Source organism: Mytilus edulis, chromosome 6 (assembly GCF_963676685.1).
Source record: "Mytilus edulis chromosome 6, xbMytEdul2.2, whole genome shotgun sequence".
NCBI classification, from domain to species: domain Eukaryota; kingdom Metazoa; phylum Mollusca; class Bivalvia; order Mytilida; family Mytilidae; genus Mytilus; species Mytilus edulis.
The window spans coordinates 80,810,654-80,827,472 of record NC_092349.1 but is presented as its reverse complement, the minus strand read 5'-3'; the positions used below and the strand labels follow the sequence as shown (position 1 = coordinate 80,827,472).

General features: G+C 34.0%; 2 protein-coding genes across 2 annotated transcripts; both read right to left on the bottom strand.

Moving 5' to 3' along the window:
- Nucleotides 1-205: 205 nt before the first annotated feature.
- Nucleotides 206-6,244, bottom strand: LOC139528589 (nicotinate-nucleotide pyrophosphorylase [carboxylating]-like). The gene is made up of 4 exons (XM_071324623.1): nucleotides 5,868-6,244; nucleotides 4,757-5,347; nucleotides 1,273-1,404; nucleotides 206-449 (listed from the first exon to the last, which is right to left on the bottom strand). Exons 2-4 carry the CDS (start codon nucleotides 5,333-5,335, stop codon nucleotides 216-218), a joined length of 945 nt encoding a protein of 314 aa, XP_071180724.1. The 5' UTR covers nucleotides 5,336-5,347; nucleotides 5,868-6,244; the 3' UTR covers nucleotides 206-215.
- Nucleotides 6,245-12,164: 5,920 nt separating this feature from the next.
- LOC139528588 (uncharacterized) lies at nucleotides 12,165-16,542 on the bottom strand. Its single transcript, XM_071324621.1, has 2 exons — nucleotides 16,040-16,542; nucleotides 12,165-14,466 (listed from the first exon to the last, which is right to left on the bottom strand). The coding sequence occupies exons 1-2, from the start codon at nucleotides 16,259-16,261 to the stop codon at nucleotides 13,852-13,854; spliced, it is 837 nt and encodes a 278-aa protein (XP_071180722.1). The 5' UTR covers nucleotides 16,262-16,542; the 3' UTR covers nucleotides 12,165-13,851.
- Between the last annotated feature and the right edge of the window lie 277 nt (nucleotides 16,543-16,819).

Genomic DNA, 16,819 nt, shown 5'->3' with positions numbered 1-16,819 from the left:
TACGAACTTTAAACAAAATAGAGAATAAAGAACATCGAATTGTAAACAAAATAGAGAATACAAAACATCGAACTGTAAACAAAATAGAGAATAAAGAACATCGAACTGTAAACAAAATAGAGAATAAAGAACTTCGAACTGTAAATAAAATAGAGGATAAAGAACTTCGAACTGTAAATAAAATAGAGAATAAAGAACTTCGAACTTTAAATGAACTATGTTTTATTCAGTATTTGTTCAACTGGTTTGTTTGTAGGGTCTATTCCATCTTTCTGAATTTTCAATGAAAAGTCCACAGTATCGTATCCTTGTGTGAGGCGACTTAGGGAAACTACGTCTACTTCAGGTAATAAATATTGGGATAATGTCTCTTCAGTTACCCCTCCACTGGCCTCTATCAATGTATTTTCAAACTTCGATTTTAAAACTGTAGCTGCTTCTTTTAAAGCCTAAAAAATAAAAGTAACAATTTTCTTTCACTAAAAACAATGATATAAATATAAACAAACAAAATACGCTTTCACCCGAGGACTTCATTTAATTTGGTAGTTATCCAAATATAGAGTTGCAAGTTATATACCGAAAACAACACTTTAAAATTGCATGTGTCTGAATAGCTTTTCTGGATTGACTAAAATCATGCAGGAATTCTCATTGCCGAATATTTGAAAGCCAATGATGTATAAGAACTGGCAAATTGAAAAGCTAGGTTCATCCAACTAATTTTTCAATATGGAATTATATTGCCTTATTTATGGTGTTTATAAAAATAGTTTAGGCGGTTCGTTTTACATAAAAATATAGTTACGTATGCTGTTGGGTATGTAAATATACAATCATGTCAACGTGATTAAAAAGACGCAAACATATAGAGTGCAACGACTTGCCCCTTCAAGCTGAAGAACTCTTGTACCAGTTACCCAGAAGTGTACATGGTTTGCTGCTTTTATGCAACAATAAGTTACAATACTAATCAAACTGCATCTGCTGTAATCTCTACAAAGGTCCTACCAAATTATCAAAATATAAAGTTTTGTCTGAATTTGTAATAACTTTTTTTCAGTGGATGATAAGTTAGGTCAGTACAGAAGAACTAACTGTACTAAAGAGTTGGAGGCTTGTTGAACCACCATAAGCGGCATCGATCTAGTGGCAGAAGTACAGTTAATTTCATGTCGTTATTTAATCAAAGACTTCAAGTTATTGAGTTATCATTTGTTACTCATGATTTATATATTTATTACAAACACATTGCATTCTTTTTGGTCATACCTCGGGTTTAAAATTGTCTAACATAACTACGTCACTACCGGCACGTGCTGCCTCTTCTGCATCTTCTACACTCCGACACTCGACTTCCACTTTTGTCGAAAATCCACCAATAGTTCTGGCATCCTTTACAGCCTGAAATGAATTTCGATGGCATGTTATGCTTTGAGAACCAATGAATAATTGCATTATGATACATCTATTCATCGTCGCACACATTAAAGTTTAGATTTAAAAAAAGCTCAACAGACAAAGGGAAGAGAAAGAAACATTGATGAGGTGCGGTGGCTCTCCTCTATCTCTTTCGTATCAATACGGAATAGAAACAATAACCAATTATACACAACTGTATTTATGGCACATTTACTTTTCTGGCTACTGAGGGTTTCATTTATGGGATGGTTTTGTAAGTTTCTTCTCTTTTTGGTTATTCAACAAAACATATAATTAACATAAAAAGTTAAATCCCATTAAGAATCGTACTTTTTTTTAGTACATGGTTAAGCCTAAAGTATGTATTTATAAGGTCAGTGACTTTAGTGTTAGTTAGTGTGCATGTTAGTTTCTATTTTGTCTATGCCAAACATCCATCAAGTTCTGTGAATTAGACATAAATGGTCTTTCAGGGCTTGACATTTGGTATGGGATTTGCTCATTGTGGAAGGCCGTATATATGATGAACAATATTATAGATATTTACAACTACGTAATTTGGTCTGTGATGGATAGTTGTCACATTTGGAAACATAACATCTTCTTATTTGTTTAATTTCCATACTTAAGCAGAAAGCTTTAAAAGAGGGACGAAAGATACCAGAGGGACAGTCGAACTCATAAATCGAAAATAAACATTATTTATGTATGTGCCTGTCCCAAGTCAGGAGCCTGTTTTTTTTTTTACATAAATAAGGCCGTTAGTTTTCTCGTTTGAATTGTTTTACATTGTCTTATCGGGGCCTTTTATAGCTGACTATGCGGTATGGGCTTTGCTCATTGTTGAAGGCCGTACGGTGACCTATAGTTGTTAATGTCTGTGTCATTTTGGTCTTTTGTGGATAGTTGTCTCATTGACAATCATACCACATCTTCTTTTTTATATTGACAACGCCTGGCTAAAAATGAAAAAGACAAACAGACAAACAATAGAACACATGACACAACATAGAAAACTAAAGAATAAGCAACACGAACCCCATCAAAAACAAGGGCTGATCTCAGATGCTCCGGAAGGGTAAGCAGATCCTGGTCCACATGTTGCACCCGTCGTGTTGCTTATGTTATAACAAATCCGGTAAATAGTCTAACCATTTCCATTCTCAATTTTAATTCGGTATGTCACATTCATGAAAGGGAAGGGGATTGTAGTTACGACGTAAGGAACATATCTGATATCATTTGTGAAACGGTTATTCCACAACGGTCAACCAACTCGTGATTGCGTCCGTAAAATTTACAAAGGGATGATTTCAACTTCACCATTTGGAACTCTTAGTGGTTTAATAGCTTCCTTGTGAGCAACAATCCTCTATCAAGAAAATCATGATAGGAAATGCAAGCACGGAAATATCGTATTAATTGGGAGATATATACCCCGTATACAGGTGCTGCTGGAATGTTGCTACTTAGAAATGGAAAGTTCACAATTGGAAAGCTGAAATCATATCTTTTGTCCAATCTAATTAAAAACCGATCTCACATGTGACCTCAAAGCGTGTTTCGTTAGATCTCCCACGCGACATATCAGAAAACGGGAGCGATGAGAGATCGGTTTTTAATTAGATTGATCTTTTGTCGTAAAGTTTTGTTTTCAATCGACCCTCGTTGTCAATTTCTAGTATGAGGGCGACTTAACTGTATCTGTTGTATCCTTTATCTCTAGTTCGATGGGATAGATGCGTAAATCATGCGTTCAACATAGTCACCAAATTTTGAATTATTTAGTGAAAGAACGTCATCTATATAGCGGAAAGTTGAGTTAAAGGATATTGCTAACTTCTTATCTTTCTTCCTAAGAAGTTCCTGCATGAAGTCAGCCTCATAATAATAAAGAAATAAGTCGGCAAGAAGAGGGGCACAATTGGTTCTCATTGGAATGCCGCCATTCTGTTAAAAAACATGTCCTCCGAACGTAACTAATATGTTGTCAATAAAAAAATCAAGCATCTTGATAATTTCAGTTTCAGATAAAGTTAAAGCGGTCGAGGTGAAACATTAAATCACATGTTTCTCAAAAAAAAACCCCAAAAAAACAAGATGTACGTATAAAATATATACCTACTACTAGGGTATAGTACAAGTATACGTCCAGTCTGATAGGTTGAGAATAATAAGTCGTACACTTCGTGTTACGAGGGACAAACATATGTCAGTTATTGTGCTATTTAATGCTATATGTCTTATTCCACCACATGTTTAGAAGTGTACGAAAATCCTTTAAGCAACAAAATACAAAATGAAAAAAATGTCAAAATCTACGTTGACCTCAATATTGTTCATATTCAACAAAAACACAAATCAAATTTCAAAGGAGACGAAAAGATGGTCCTAAACATTTCTAGGGATATAAGGTTATACAAGTATTTGAGACCGAGTTGAGCGCAACCGTTTATTTTTGTGGATGTTTAAGTACACTGACACCTCCGGTCTGATAGGAACTTAAAGGGAAAGACAGGTGACGTGTTGAGCGAATGTTTTTGTCTTCTTAGCATTTCAATTTCATTGCCCATACAGAATACAAACATTTTAATTCAATCCATGGAGGGATAAACAAAAAAAGTAACTCACTTTCCCGGAACCAAATTTTTAGATTATAACAGGAAAAAATGCTAGCTATAAGGCAGCTAGCTACCCATCAGTCAGTTATAAGTTTTGATTGTGACATTAACTTCTCTGATCAATGTATATCCAAAAGTGTAACAAATTAAAGTACAGATCAAAGTATTTTTTTAAATATACCCGAAAGTCAATAAATTGTTACATAAAAGTAAACGCTTATAGAATGGTCGGGGTCATATACGTGAAAATGTATAATGAACTTTCGCCATATATCATTTCAAATTTACTTTTAACCACTTTTTAATTTACTATTAACTGCAAACCAATATTGACATTGTGAAAGGAATTAAATGGATAATTTCAAATCTATTATATTTAAAGTGTTCAGTACTTGTAAATTGTGTTGATAGATGAATGGAATTTTTCGATAACAAACACAAATAAATAAATATTTGGGCTAACCAAAGACTTAATCCTCTGTTTTAAAACTTATTTTGCCTTTCGATTAAGGAGGGTATTTTATCATAAAGTGCCACTAGTGATATCAAAACGGGATGAAATTTTGTGATAAATATATCACCATAACTATTATGTTCAACAAGATTTTGAAATGGCAGACACAGTTAATAAAGACAGTATTCATATACAGTATGGCCATGTCTGATTTATGTAAGGTTGGGATATAAAGTTTTTTTTTAAACAATTTACATACTTTACTTATACTGCCGGCTGTCCATATATGGTTGTCTTTAAGCATGATCATGGAGGAGAGGTCGTATCTATGTGTGGAGACTCCTCCTACTAAAAGAGCATATTTTTCTACAAGTCTAAATCCAGGAGTGGTCTTCCTTGTTCCTGCAATCTGACCTTTCCACCCAGCGTCGTCTGCTACGTTATGCAATCTTCTAGCTAAAGTGGCGATTCCACTTGCTCTTGAAAGACAATTCAATGCTACTCTCTCACCGAGCAAAAGTTGACGGACTTTGCCGAACACAGTAGCAACACATTTAATTGGTTCAATAAAATTTCCTTCCACTTCGTTCCATGTAACTGTACATTCCAACTCCTTAAAGACAGCATTGAAAAACGGTACTCCTGCTAAAACCCCTTCCCCCTTCATCAACAACAATGCCGTTTCTTCCTTTTCTCCAACCACAAAACCACCATAATCAAAGTTAGGGGTGTCTTCCTTGAGCCATTCTCTGGCCATATGCTGAAGGGTGACAGGATGTAGCACATGGGCAAGATTCGGATTATAAATTCTGTTTAATATTTCTGTACTGTCCGACATGTTTTATAATATCTACAATTCGAAGAAAACCTTTTGTAAAATTGTATTATTACATTGTTATAATTTCCCAATAATAAATATTGTTATAAATTTTAAATAATGAATTAGACTAAGTATTCAAACTGAAAGAAAACCGGATGTTATACCAATCTGAATCTCCTGTATATTTATTAATCAGTTCATGTAAGCGCTATCGTCCAGGGCGAACATTGAAACAGTGTAGCCAATGTCTAGAAAACGTCTTTAAAATATTATTATTGAAGAACGAAAAGGGGTATCATGAGATAAATCTCGTAAAATAATATACAAATTTTATATATGCTGTTTAGAAATTATTGTCCCATCACCATCATCTTCACATCAAATTTCAGATCTCTCGTAACTCGTGTGCTTGTCGAATACGACTGTACCGAAATTAGAGATCTTTAATTATTCAATTACGATTTATTGTCATCCTCATCTACACAGCTTGAATGTAACCTTCTAAAGTCTATGAGCCCATATTTATACTAACTTTTGAAATAGTACTCACCTGAATTCTGGATCTCACTACGTTAGCCTTATATTCCAAGGTTAATTATCTACACAATTTTCATCCAAGAATTCTAAACAACATGCTCTTATTATTGATAAAAACTCTGTCTTATTTAACATACACAGGTAGTACGGATGAACGGAAAACAACACACATCTACATTTTATCTATTGTTGTTACTGAATATTCTAAAATCGGATTATACATGTATATACAGACATAAGACGTACAGATTGGTGTTTATACATGTATATACAGACATAAGACGTACAGATTGGTGTTTATACATGTATATTTACAGATGACACTTGTTATAAATCCGTTTAAACTGTCAAACACCCAGTGATAGTAATGTATTTCAAACAATCGATTTTTACGTTATAACGAATTTAAATGGAGGGTATAAACGAGAAAACCACAATTTTAAATATTTTACAAGTAATCAAGCATGAAATTTTATCTTTTTTGATTGTTAAGATGTATTGAAGCATTTTGCATTGATATTTAGATTTATTCTTATAAATCCACTGTCGAAATTTTCCCTGACATTTGTTAGTTCAAATAGTAAGTACACATGGTAAAGAATTGAAAACATAAGATGTTTTAGATGCGGATAATTCTGATTTAAATACAAAGGTAAAGTAACGTCTTGTTCTCCAGGGGTGGATCCAGCCATTTAAAAAAAGGGGGGGGGGGTCCGACTACATGTCCCCATTCAAATGCATTGATCGGCCAACAAAAAAGGGGGGTTCCAACCCCCGGACTCCCCCCCCCCCCCATTCCGCGCCTGTTCTCACTGTGCGGGTTACCAGCAAGTTAAAGGTGGATGTTTGAGATTGTAAAAGACTAGTCCGGGTTACCAGCAAGTTAAAGGTGGATGATTGAGATTGTAAAAGACTAGTCCGGGTTACCAGCAAGTTAAAGGTGGATGATTGAGAGTGTAAAAGACTAGTCCGGGTTACCAGCAAGTTAAAGGTGGATGATTGATCATCCAATGATTGAGATTGTAAAAGACTAGTCCGGGTTACCAGCAAGTTAAAGGTGGATGATTGAGAGTGTAAAAGACTGATTGAGAGTCACTGTGCGGGTTACCAGCAAGTTAAAGGTGGATGATTGAGAGTGTAAAAGACTAGTCCGGGTTACCAGCAAGTTAAAGGTGGATGATTGAGATTGTAAAAGACTAGTCCGGGTTACCAGCAAGTTAAAGGTGGATGATTGAGATTGTAAAAGACTAGTCCTGGTTACCAGCAAGTTAAAGGTGGATGATTGAGATTGTAACAGACTAGTCCGGGTTACCAGCAAGTTAAAGGTGGATGATTGAGAGTGTAAAAGACTAGTCCGGGTTACCAGCAAGTTAAAGGTAGATGATTGAGAGTGTAAAAGACTAGTCCGGGTTACCAGCAAGTTTAAGGTGGATGATTGAGATTGTAAAAGACTAGTCCGGGTTACCAGCAAGTTAAAGGTGGATGATTGAGATTGTAAAAGACTAGTCCGGGTTACCAGCAAGTTAAAGGTAGATGATTGAGATTGTAAAAGACTAGTCCGGGTTACCAGCAAGTTAAAGGTGGATGATTGAGATTGTAAAAGACTAGTCCGGGTTACCAGCAAGTTAAAGGTGGATGATTGAGATTGTAAAAGACTAGTCCGGGTTACCAGCAAGTTAAAGGTGGATGATTGAGATTGTAAAAGACTAGTCCGGGTTACCAGCAAGTTAAAGGTGGATGATTGAGATTGTAAGAGACTAGTCCGGGTTACCAGCAAGTTAAAGGTGGATGATTGAGATTGTAAAAGACTAGTCCGGGTTACCAGCAAGTTAAAGGTGGATGATTGAGAGTGTAAAAGACTAGTCCGGGTTACCAGCAAGTTAAAGGTGGATGATTGAGAGTGTAAAAGACTAGTCCGGGTTACCAGCAAGTTAAAGGTGGATGATTGAGATTGTAAAAGACTAGTCCGGGTTACCAGCAAGTTAAAGGTGGATGATTGAGATTGTAAGAGACTAGTCCGGGTTACCAGCAAGTTAAAGGTGGATGATTGAGATTGTAAAAGACTAGTCCGGGTTACCAGCAAGTTAAAGGTGGATGATTGAGATTGTAAGAGACTTGTCCGGGTTACCAGCAAGTAAAAGGTGGATGATTGAGATTGTAAAAGACTAGTCCGGGTTACCAGCAAGTTAAAGGTGGATGATTGAGATTGTAAAAGACTAGTCCGGGTTACCAGCAAGTTAAAGGTGGATGATTGAGATTGTAAAAGACTAGTCCGGGTTACCAGCAAGTTAAAGGTGGATGATTGAGATTGTAAGAGACTAGTCCGGGTTACCAGCAAGTTAAAGGTGGATGATTGAGATTGTAAAAGACTAGTCCGGGTTACCAGCAAGTTAAAGGTGGATGATTGAGATTGTAAAAGACTAGTCCGGGTTATTAGCAAGTTAAAGGTAGATGATTGAGATTGTAAAAGACTAGTCCGGGTTACCAGCAAGTTAAAGGTGGATGATTGAGAGTGTAAAAGACTAGTCCGGGTTACCAGCAAGTTAAAGGTGGATGATTGAGATTGTAAAAGACTAGTCCGGGTTACCAGCAAGTTAAAGGTGGATGACCAGCAAGTTAAAGGTGGATGATTGAGATTGTAAAAGACTAGTCCGGATTACCAGCAAGTTAAAGGTGGATGATTGAGATTGTAAAAGACTAGTCCGGGTTACTAGCAAGTTAAAGGTGGATGATTGAGATTGTAAAAGACTAGTCCGGGTTACCAGCAAGTTAAAGGTGGATGATTGAGATTGTAAAAGACTAGTCCGGGTTACCAGCAAGTTAAAGGTGGATGATTGAGATTGTAAGAGACTAGTCCTATAGATGCATGATTTTTTTTATTAGTTGTTAGTGGTTTTCAACTAGCTGGCAGTAAACTGCGAGTACTCTCAGATCTGTACCTAGTGTCTTTTTGTTATTTGGATTTACAAATACCCGGCCACGTCCACTTATATTTTTATCCATCTGATGAGTTAAGCCTTTTTCAACTGATTTTTATAGTTCGTTCTTTATGTTGTACTATTATACCACTGTCCCATGTTAGTGGGACTGTTGGGATCCCCCTTACCACGCCACATTCTGCATGTATGTGCCTGTCCCAAGTCAGGAGCCTGTAATTCAGTGGTTGTCGTTTGTTTATGTGTAGCATGTTTGATTTTCGTTCATGTTTTGTACATAAATTAGGCCGTTAGTTTTTTCATTTCAAATGTTTTACATTGTCATTTCGGGGCCTTTTATAGCTGACTATGTGGTATGTGCTCTGCTCATTGTTGAAGGCCGTACGGTGACCTATAGTTGTTAAAATCTGTGTCATTTTGGTCGGTTATGGAGAGTTGTCTCATTGGCAATCATACCACATCTTCTTTTTTTATAGTTAAAGCTGGCCATATATTCATGTTTTTGCCAAAAACCAGAAACTTCCGAAGTATGATGGTTGTGTATTTTGTCTTTTTTGATCTTATAGAGTTTATCTTCTATTTTGAGTATTTTGAGATCTCTTTTAATTTCTTTTTTTTTTTATTTAAAAAAAGTTAACAACATTTTATAGATTTTGGTTAGATTCAGAGCATGACATATTGAAAGATACTTTATTTTGCTCTCTCTTTATTTGTTTGTGTTTTATTTTTGTCGTTGGGTTGTTGTCTCGTTGACGTTTACTCCCCATAACAAACTTAAAGCAAGTTCGATGTATCAATGTCAGTATTACAATGTATCACAATATTTAAGGAATTCAAACAATTTTTTTACAGATAATAGTTATTGGCAATATCTAAATCTATACCATCCAGCTTTATTCATAACACGACCTCAATTATACCATGATAGGGAAATTACAAAACTGCAAATAACAAATGAATAACAATGAAATAAAAATTAAAATTAAAAAACCAAATGTTTGCAAACCAGTTTAATAAAAAGAAATGTATTAACATGATTACTTGACTGTTTAATGTCTAACTAACAAGAAAGTAACCATGTCATACCACTTCACCACATATATCAATGGCAATTGACGAGAAGTAGGGTCATAAAATGATAGCAAAAACATGAAATGCTAATTTTGTTACATTCTTTGAATTTAATAACAAAACTCCCAACCACACAAAGCAATAGAAAAGAAAAGAAAACCAAAACGAACCGAAAAAGAAACTAAACAAAACTAAAAAAAAACGAAATAAAATAACACAAAACAATATTACCAAGTTAGTTATATGAAGTTTAAAAAAAATCATTATGAATCTTTGATTTTGATCTTCCAAAAAGAGGAATAGTTGGTTCGATTTAGCTTGAACAATTGATTAACTGACAATGATAAAACCGTCTCATGCACGCTTAGATTTTTTGGAGATAGCTATATCAAATTAGCACAATCAAAAATTTCACAAAAGCCGAACGACCTTACGAAACTAGTCATATGGTAGAATGTATCATTGATAAAGACATCAAATGTACAAATAGTAATTACAAGATATTTGGGTTAATACTCAAGTTGTCAAAAAATCTAGAGAGACATGTAGAGGTCTACATACAAATGTAACTATGATCTCTATTTTTTTTATACAAGTGTATAAACCATATAACAAGCTCAACATTTTTCTGAGTCTATAAAAGTATTTAAACCATTTGACAAGCTCTACATGTACATCTTTCCGAGTCTGAACCATATGACAAGCTCAACATCTTTCTGAGTCCATACAAGAGCTAGTCTAAACCACATGACAAGCTCAACACCTTTCTGAATCTAGACAAGTGTCTATACCGGATGGGAAGCAGCAACTGCAGCCAGGACGCTCTAAGAAATAGATATAAGAAGATGTGGTATGAGTGTCAATGAGACAACTCTCCGTCCAAGTCACTATTTGTAAAAATTAAACCATTATAGTTCAAAGTACGTCCTTCAACACGGAGCCAGTGCTCACACCGAACATCAAGCTTTCAAACATATCAACACTAAAATAAGAAAAGAATACGATAAAAGTAAAAACAACTTGGCCATCATAGGTGATTTGTCCTAAATTAGTGTTTCGTTTAACTGTGCTAATGTTCCCGAATTAACTAGCCATTAGACAACGAAGAAAGCAGGCAAAATAAATGAAGGGGTCTACGGGGAAAATTAAAAATTACGAGTAAAAAAACAAAACAAAATACAACATAATGACCAATAAGAAAAACGAAGAATAATCAAACTGCAGTCTACAAAAGACTACAAAGACAACTATAGACTGAGCAACACGAACTACTGATGATCTCGGGTGACCCGTAAGGGTCAATAGATCCTGATCAAATAGTGACATCCACTGTAGACATCTGTAAATACGATAATGCGTTAGTTCCTTTTGATTTTGGACTAAATAAATTTCTCATTGAAAATGACACCACACCTCACTATTTTTTTAATTTATGTTTTTTCAATCACATGTTTTTGGTTTTTTTTGGAAAATCGAGACATGATATAAACAATCAATTAATCGTGTAACAACATACAGTGTAGATACATGTATGATATATAGAAATAGTAATGCCCAGTGACCCCCCCCCCCCCCCCCCCATTTTTTTAACCTAGTTATATTATTAAATACTGTGCTTGTTGTATTTTTCTACTTGTCTTAATAAATATTTTGTTTATAACATTGTGTCTTAATCATATTGAATCACTTGTAATCATTTGTATGTTATTAATGTTGATTGTTCGGCTCCTTGTGGGCGCTTTGATTAGCAATAAAATATATTTGAATTTGAATTTGTATGTTAAAATCCGTCAACAATGACTGATTGGTACACATTTTTTGATGGATTGAGGTAATTGTAGAGAAACTTAATTAATTTAAACGGCGTTTTCAACTTTAAAATTGCACGAAATTAACATTACATAACTTACCTGTATGAATGTTTGTGTGATGCAAGATGTATGAGGAATGTTTTTGAGAAACACTTTTTAAAGAATAATATTCTGGTACAAGAAACTGAAGGCGTCATTGCATTAAATTTCTGATTATTCATTGTGTTGATTATATATTTCATTTTTCTTAAAACATTATCTTGTGATATTTTTGTGTAATAGGTAATATGTCTATTGTATATAAATGTTGAACAATTGAATAAAGATAAACAAAAAATTGCACGAAATTTCCTACATTTCGACCCGATGATGCATGATTATATATTGCTTATTTGTACGCTTTTAGTCCTCTCTCAAAATTGCCCAATGACTTTTGCTTTTTAAGTATAGTCATTCTAGCTCACCGAAGATATGGATTCAAGTAAAAACAAGTTAGTTCATTAAGCTTATTTTTTAACAGTTTTAAATCAACATGTACACATTTGCTTTAGCTTAAATTTTGCTACAAAAATTCTCACTTATCATTCAGTCTTTTATAAAACACAACTCTTATAAACAACATGAATAAAACCATTGGCAGAAACTCACTTCCAGATACATTATGAAGCACATGTAAACAATATGAAAAACAACAAGTCACCGTAAAGTCCTCATTCACGGTCGAATATTTCTCTGTACGTGAATGCATCCCATCTTATTTATTTCCGAGGCCTATTTATTAGAATGCAAGAATTTAACAATGAATGTATGTCAGTTTACTCGATACAATACATTCATCAAAAAATATTAAAACAATCATCGAAAAATAGTTCACCTCTTCTCTGACGCTCCCATCATATTGAATATATATTCTGCATTGTATGTTTGAAGGAAACTTAGAATAAAGAATGAAAAATTGGAATAATATTTTTTTAGCACTATAACACCCTTTTGACTAGGCAAAACAATAAGAAAATATGTTGAAAATAAAAAAACAAAATGATTGCTCTAAACATTTGATATTAAACTATCATTCAAATTAAACACGCAAACAGCCTTACTATTTTCTCTTTTCATTTTTATGACAATTTTTAGTTTTTGTTTTACCATAGGCATTCTTATGGTGCTTTATAATACCATATTACTGAAACTCATTAAAATATTATGTATAACATTTACATACAGACATGATAATTTTACAATTATTTCCTCAGGCTAGAAATATGCACCAATAATTAAGATTTATCATTGCAGAACTTGGAAACTGTTATAAAACATGCAGAATTACTATGCATGATTAAATAAGTTAAAATTTTATCAAGTCCAGGTAATCGTTATAATTCACCATTGAGGAAGAAATGGAGAAAACAATTGAAATATAATTTTACAGAATTAGTTTACTTTTTTCGATTAGCAATCATACATTTATCCCTTCTGCTTAATGAAAATATAATATAGTGTAAAAAAAACGTTTCAGCATTTTTTTTAAAGAAAAATCATAATCCCCAATCCGAATTCACCCTCAGAGTTAAATGGTGATTGGTCGTTCCAATACAATAGAGGATCCACTGTTTTAAAAAGGGCCGAAACCATAAATCGAAAAAGGTAAAATAACTATGTATATTAACCAAATTTGCTTCATAAAGAGTTTCTTCCCTTTAAATCCAGCACTGGTTTAGTAACAGGTGTTGACATAAATATCAATAATGTGGTAATTTTTATAAATTTCCTGTTTACAAAACTTTATATTTTTCGAAAACCTAGGATTTTCTTATCCCAGGCATAGATTACCTTAGCCGTATTTGGCACAACTTTTTTTTTGAATTTTGGATCATCAAGTTCTTCAACTTTGTACTTGTTTGGCTTTATATATATTTTGATATGAGTGTCATTGAGGGCATATGAGTTTTATGTTGGATATTTTACATTATGATTTACCATGTACAACGATTATTTCGTTACATGTGTATAGATCTCCAGGCAAACTGTAAACAATACATGTACTAGGGTTATAATTATTCATCCTGTCAATTGTAAAACGACACAAATGTATAGTTTTATACAGCAAATCTGTGTATTGTAGAATAAAAGTTACAAAAATGTGGATTTCAAATGTAGACTGAAATATTACAATTGAGACCTACACAAATAAATCTTTATACGTGCTATTCATACTGTGCTGGTGTCTTCTATAAACATACAAATTACTTTTTATCCAAGGCAGTTCTGCTGAGTCTTGGAGAACTTTGGAGATACTTTGATCTATTGTAAATCCATTTTTCTCCATAACGTCCACAACATGTTGTAAAGGTTGATTATTGATATGACTGAGTCCCCCCTGTCCAGGCACTGCCCAACTAAGTATTATACCTTCCTTAGCATGTCTAAATAAATTATCTAAATATATATTCTCGTATGCTTTAGGTATATGTTCTGCAACTTCTAAAGATAATATCCAATCAAATTGCTGAATGCCATACTGAGGAATTGTTAAATCCATAAACACTACTCGACCTTCGCTTGTTTCTTCACAATAGGGTGCTCCATCAAAGGAGGTGTATGATTGTACGAGCCCAAGTTTAAGAATTTCTCTCTTGTATGCACCAGGACCGTCACCGAAGCTGCCAATGCTTTTATTTTTTAGGAAATATGCTAATGCTTTGACCAGTGTCATGTCCGTCATGTGTTCGCCGCCTGTTTCTGTACTTGCTTGTTTACACCAACCTCCTTGAGAATTGGTCTTTTGGTCGGATTTCTGTAAAAATGTTAAGTATTTTATTATAAATTAAAAATGAAAACGTTTACAAGAAAATATATATGCGTTGACCAAAATGACTGAAGTTTAAGACGACAATAATAGCCGCAATATCAAGCTTTCGCAAAAAGATTCAGCGTTGACTCTCTGAACTATGAGGACATTATAAGCTTGCGCAGCGGAGGACCTAACATTTCAGCGATGTTTGGTACAATTTTCTGTGAAAAATTGTTGTATTTGTTTGTATTGAAATAATTGTTATATGGACAGTAATTGTTTCTTGTTATACATAAAACATGTCATATGTCATGTGAACGCATGTGATTATGATAGATTTGGTCATTCCCAATTGAAAAGTTATCATGTGGTCTTGGTAGAAAATATTTACTGTATCTTCATTAGAATGCAAAATCACAGTGCGTCGGCCAAAATAACGCGATGTATTTCAAAAGTATGGTCATATGCCCGGGTATAGAAATAAACCCCGCCGCATTTTTGCGCCTGTCCCAAGTCAGGAGCATCTGGCCTTTGTTAGTCTTGTATTATTTTCAATTTTAGTTTCTTGTGTAAAATTTGGAGTTTAGTATGGCGTTCATTATCACTGAACTAGTTTATATAATTGTTTAGGGGCCAGCTGAAGGACGACTCCGGGTGTGGGGTTTTCTCGCTGCATTGAAGACCTGTTGGTGACCTTCTGCTGTTGTCTGTTCTATGGTCGGGTTATTGTCTCTTTGACACATTCCCCATTTCCATTCTCAATTTTACGCTTGAAGTCTAACGTTCTGTTGAGATCAAAACTGAATCAATTCTAGATTTAAACTTTTATTTTTAGGTCTCAATTTTTCCACTTTTGACTTAAATAAGTGGTAAAAATAAAAGTTCCTTAATTTAACTCTATAATAACGGTATCATATAGAACAATATCGAAACATACAGAAAATAATAGAATAAAATAGAATATTTTAATTTACCAAATTAGGGCCCCAGGAGGGCATATAGCATACAAACAATATCATTATAAACAATTAATAACAATTATGCAATACACAGACAATAGATATGTAACATCTGTAATAATGAAAAAAATAAATATTTATATACTACAATAATAAATACGTGTCAGTTTTACAAACAAAAACACTTACGACTAGGATTGATAGTATAAACTATAAAGTAATGAACAATTCAGTATACTTACGATCAATTTAAAACGCTATCTGGTATTACTGAAAGCAAGCTTACAGTACATTAAAACTAGCACAATATAGCAATAAAGCAACGTCATTAAAAAGAATAGCACCAGCATGAGATCAAACTAACACTATAAAAAATAAGAAAATATAATTGCCAGCTTTCCACCAGATTCCAAAGAATGTAAAAACAACTATATGTAGGTCACCGTGCGGCCTACAACAATGAGCAAAACCCATACTGCTCAGCAAGACATATAAGGCCCTCACACGGCAAATGTAAAAATGCCCGTTTAACCCAACTAAACTCGTGAAAAATTTAAGTTTTAGCTAAACGTTTAATGGAATATTTTTTTAAAAGAAAGATAATGGTGATATATTACCTCACACTGAAGTTGTCCAATAGTTTTCCTGGCTTCGTTTAACTGTTGCGACAGTAGATTCCTTTGGTTAACTATTTGGTTTATAATACCTAACGGTATGTGATCGCTTTCACGGTATTCCATTGTGGTGGTCGTTGTAGATTCCAGGACAGAGTAATGAAAAGTAAACAAAAGTAGAATTATGATCACTAACAAAGCAATTATCCATTTTATATTCTGCATTTTTGTCCTTATATCCTGTATTTGTATGTCATCATTGACAGGACTTTCCCCTATTAGCGACAAATATTCATAATTGGATATTTTGTATATTGTTCAAACCATGTAAGTTTTATGTTAATGACATGGCCTGGGGCTAACATATTGTTATGTATGTGAAGTTAGCAGCCGGTTCGTTATTCGTTATTCGATACTCAATATCCAACCGGCTGCTAGCAGTCGGTTGGATATTCAAATTTATTAGAAAATCATTAAAAAATATAATATTTGAAAACATTAAAAGCATGATTTTTATAGTTGAAAGGAGCGAAAAGATACATAGGAAATCGTGTTATGACCCCATCAAGTTGTCTCAAACTCTCGTTGTACTTGAATATAAACCTTTATCAATGCATAATGTATATTGTTATGCGTTTAGTTTTCTACATTGGCTAGAGGTATAGGAGGAGGGTTGAGATCTCATAAACATGTTTAACCCCGCTGCAATTTTACGCCTGTCCCAAGTCAGGAGCCTCTGGCCTTTATTCGTCTTGTTTGATTTTTAATTTTAGTTTCTTGTGT

Excerpts from the sequence above, each read along its gene's own strand:
- LOC139528588 (XM_071324621.1), bottom strand. The coding sequence starts at position 16,261 with ATGCAGAATATAAAATGGATAATTGCTTTGTTAGTGATCATAATTCTA. Across the intron at positions 14,467-16,039 it reads TTGGACAACTTCAGTGTGAG|AAATCCGACCAAAAGACCAA; the intron begins GTAATATATCAC and ends ACATTTTTACAG.
- LOC139528589 (XM_071324623.1), bottom strand. The coding sequence starts at position 5,335 with ATGTCGGACAGTACAGAAATATTAAACAGAATTTATAATCCGAATCTT. Across the intron at positions 1,405-4,756 it reads CAGCCGGCAGTATAAGTAAA|GCTGTAAAGGATGCCAGAAC; the intron begins GTATGTAAATTG and ends AATTCATTTCAG. Across the intron at positions 450-1,272 it reads TAGACAATTTTAAACCCGAG|GCTTTAAAAGAAGCAGCTAC; the intron begins GTATGACCAAAA and ends TTTATTTTTTAG.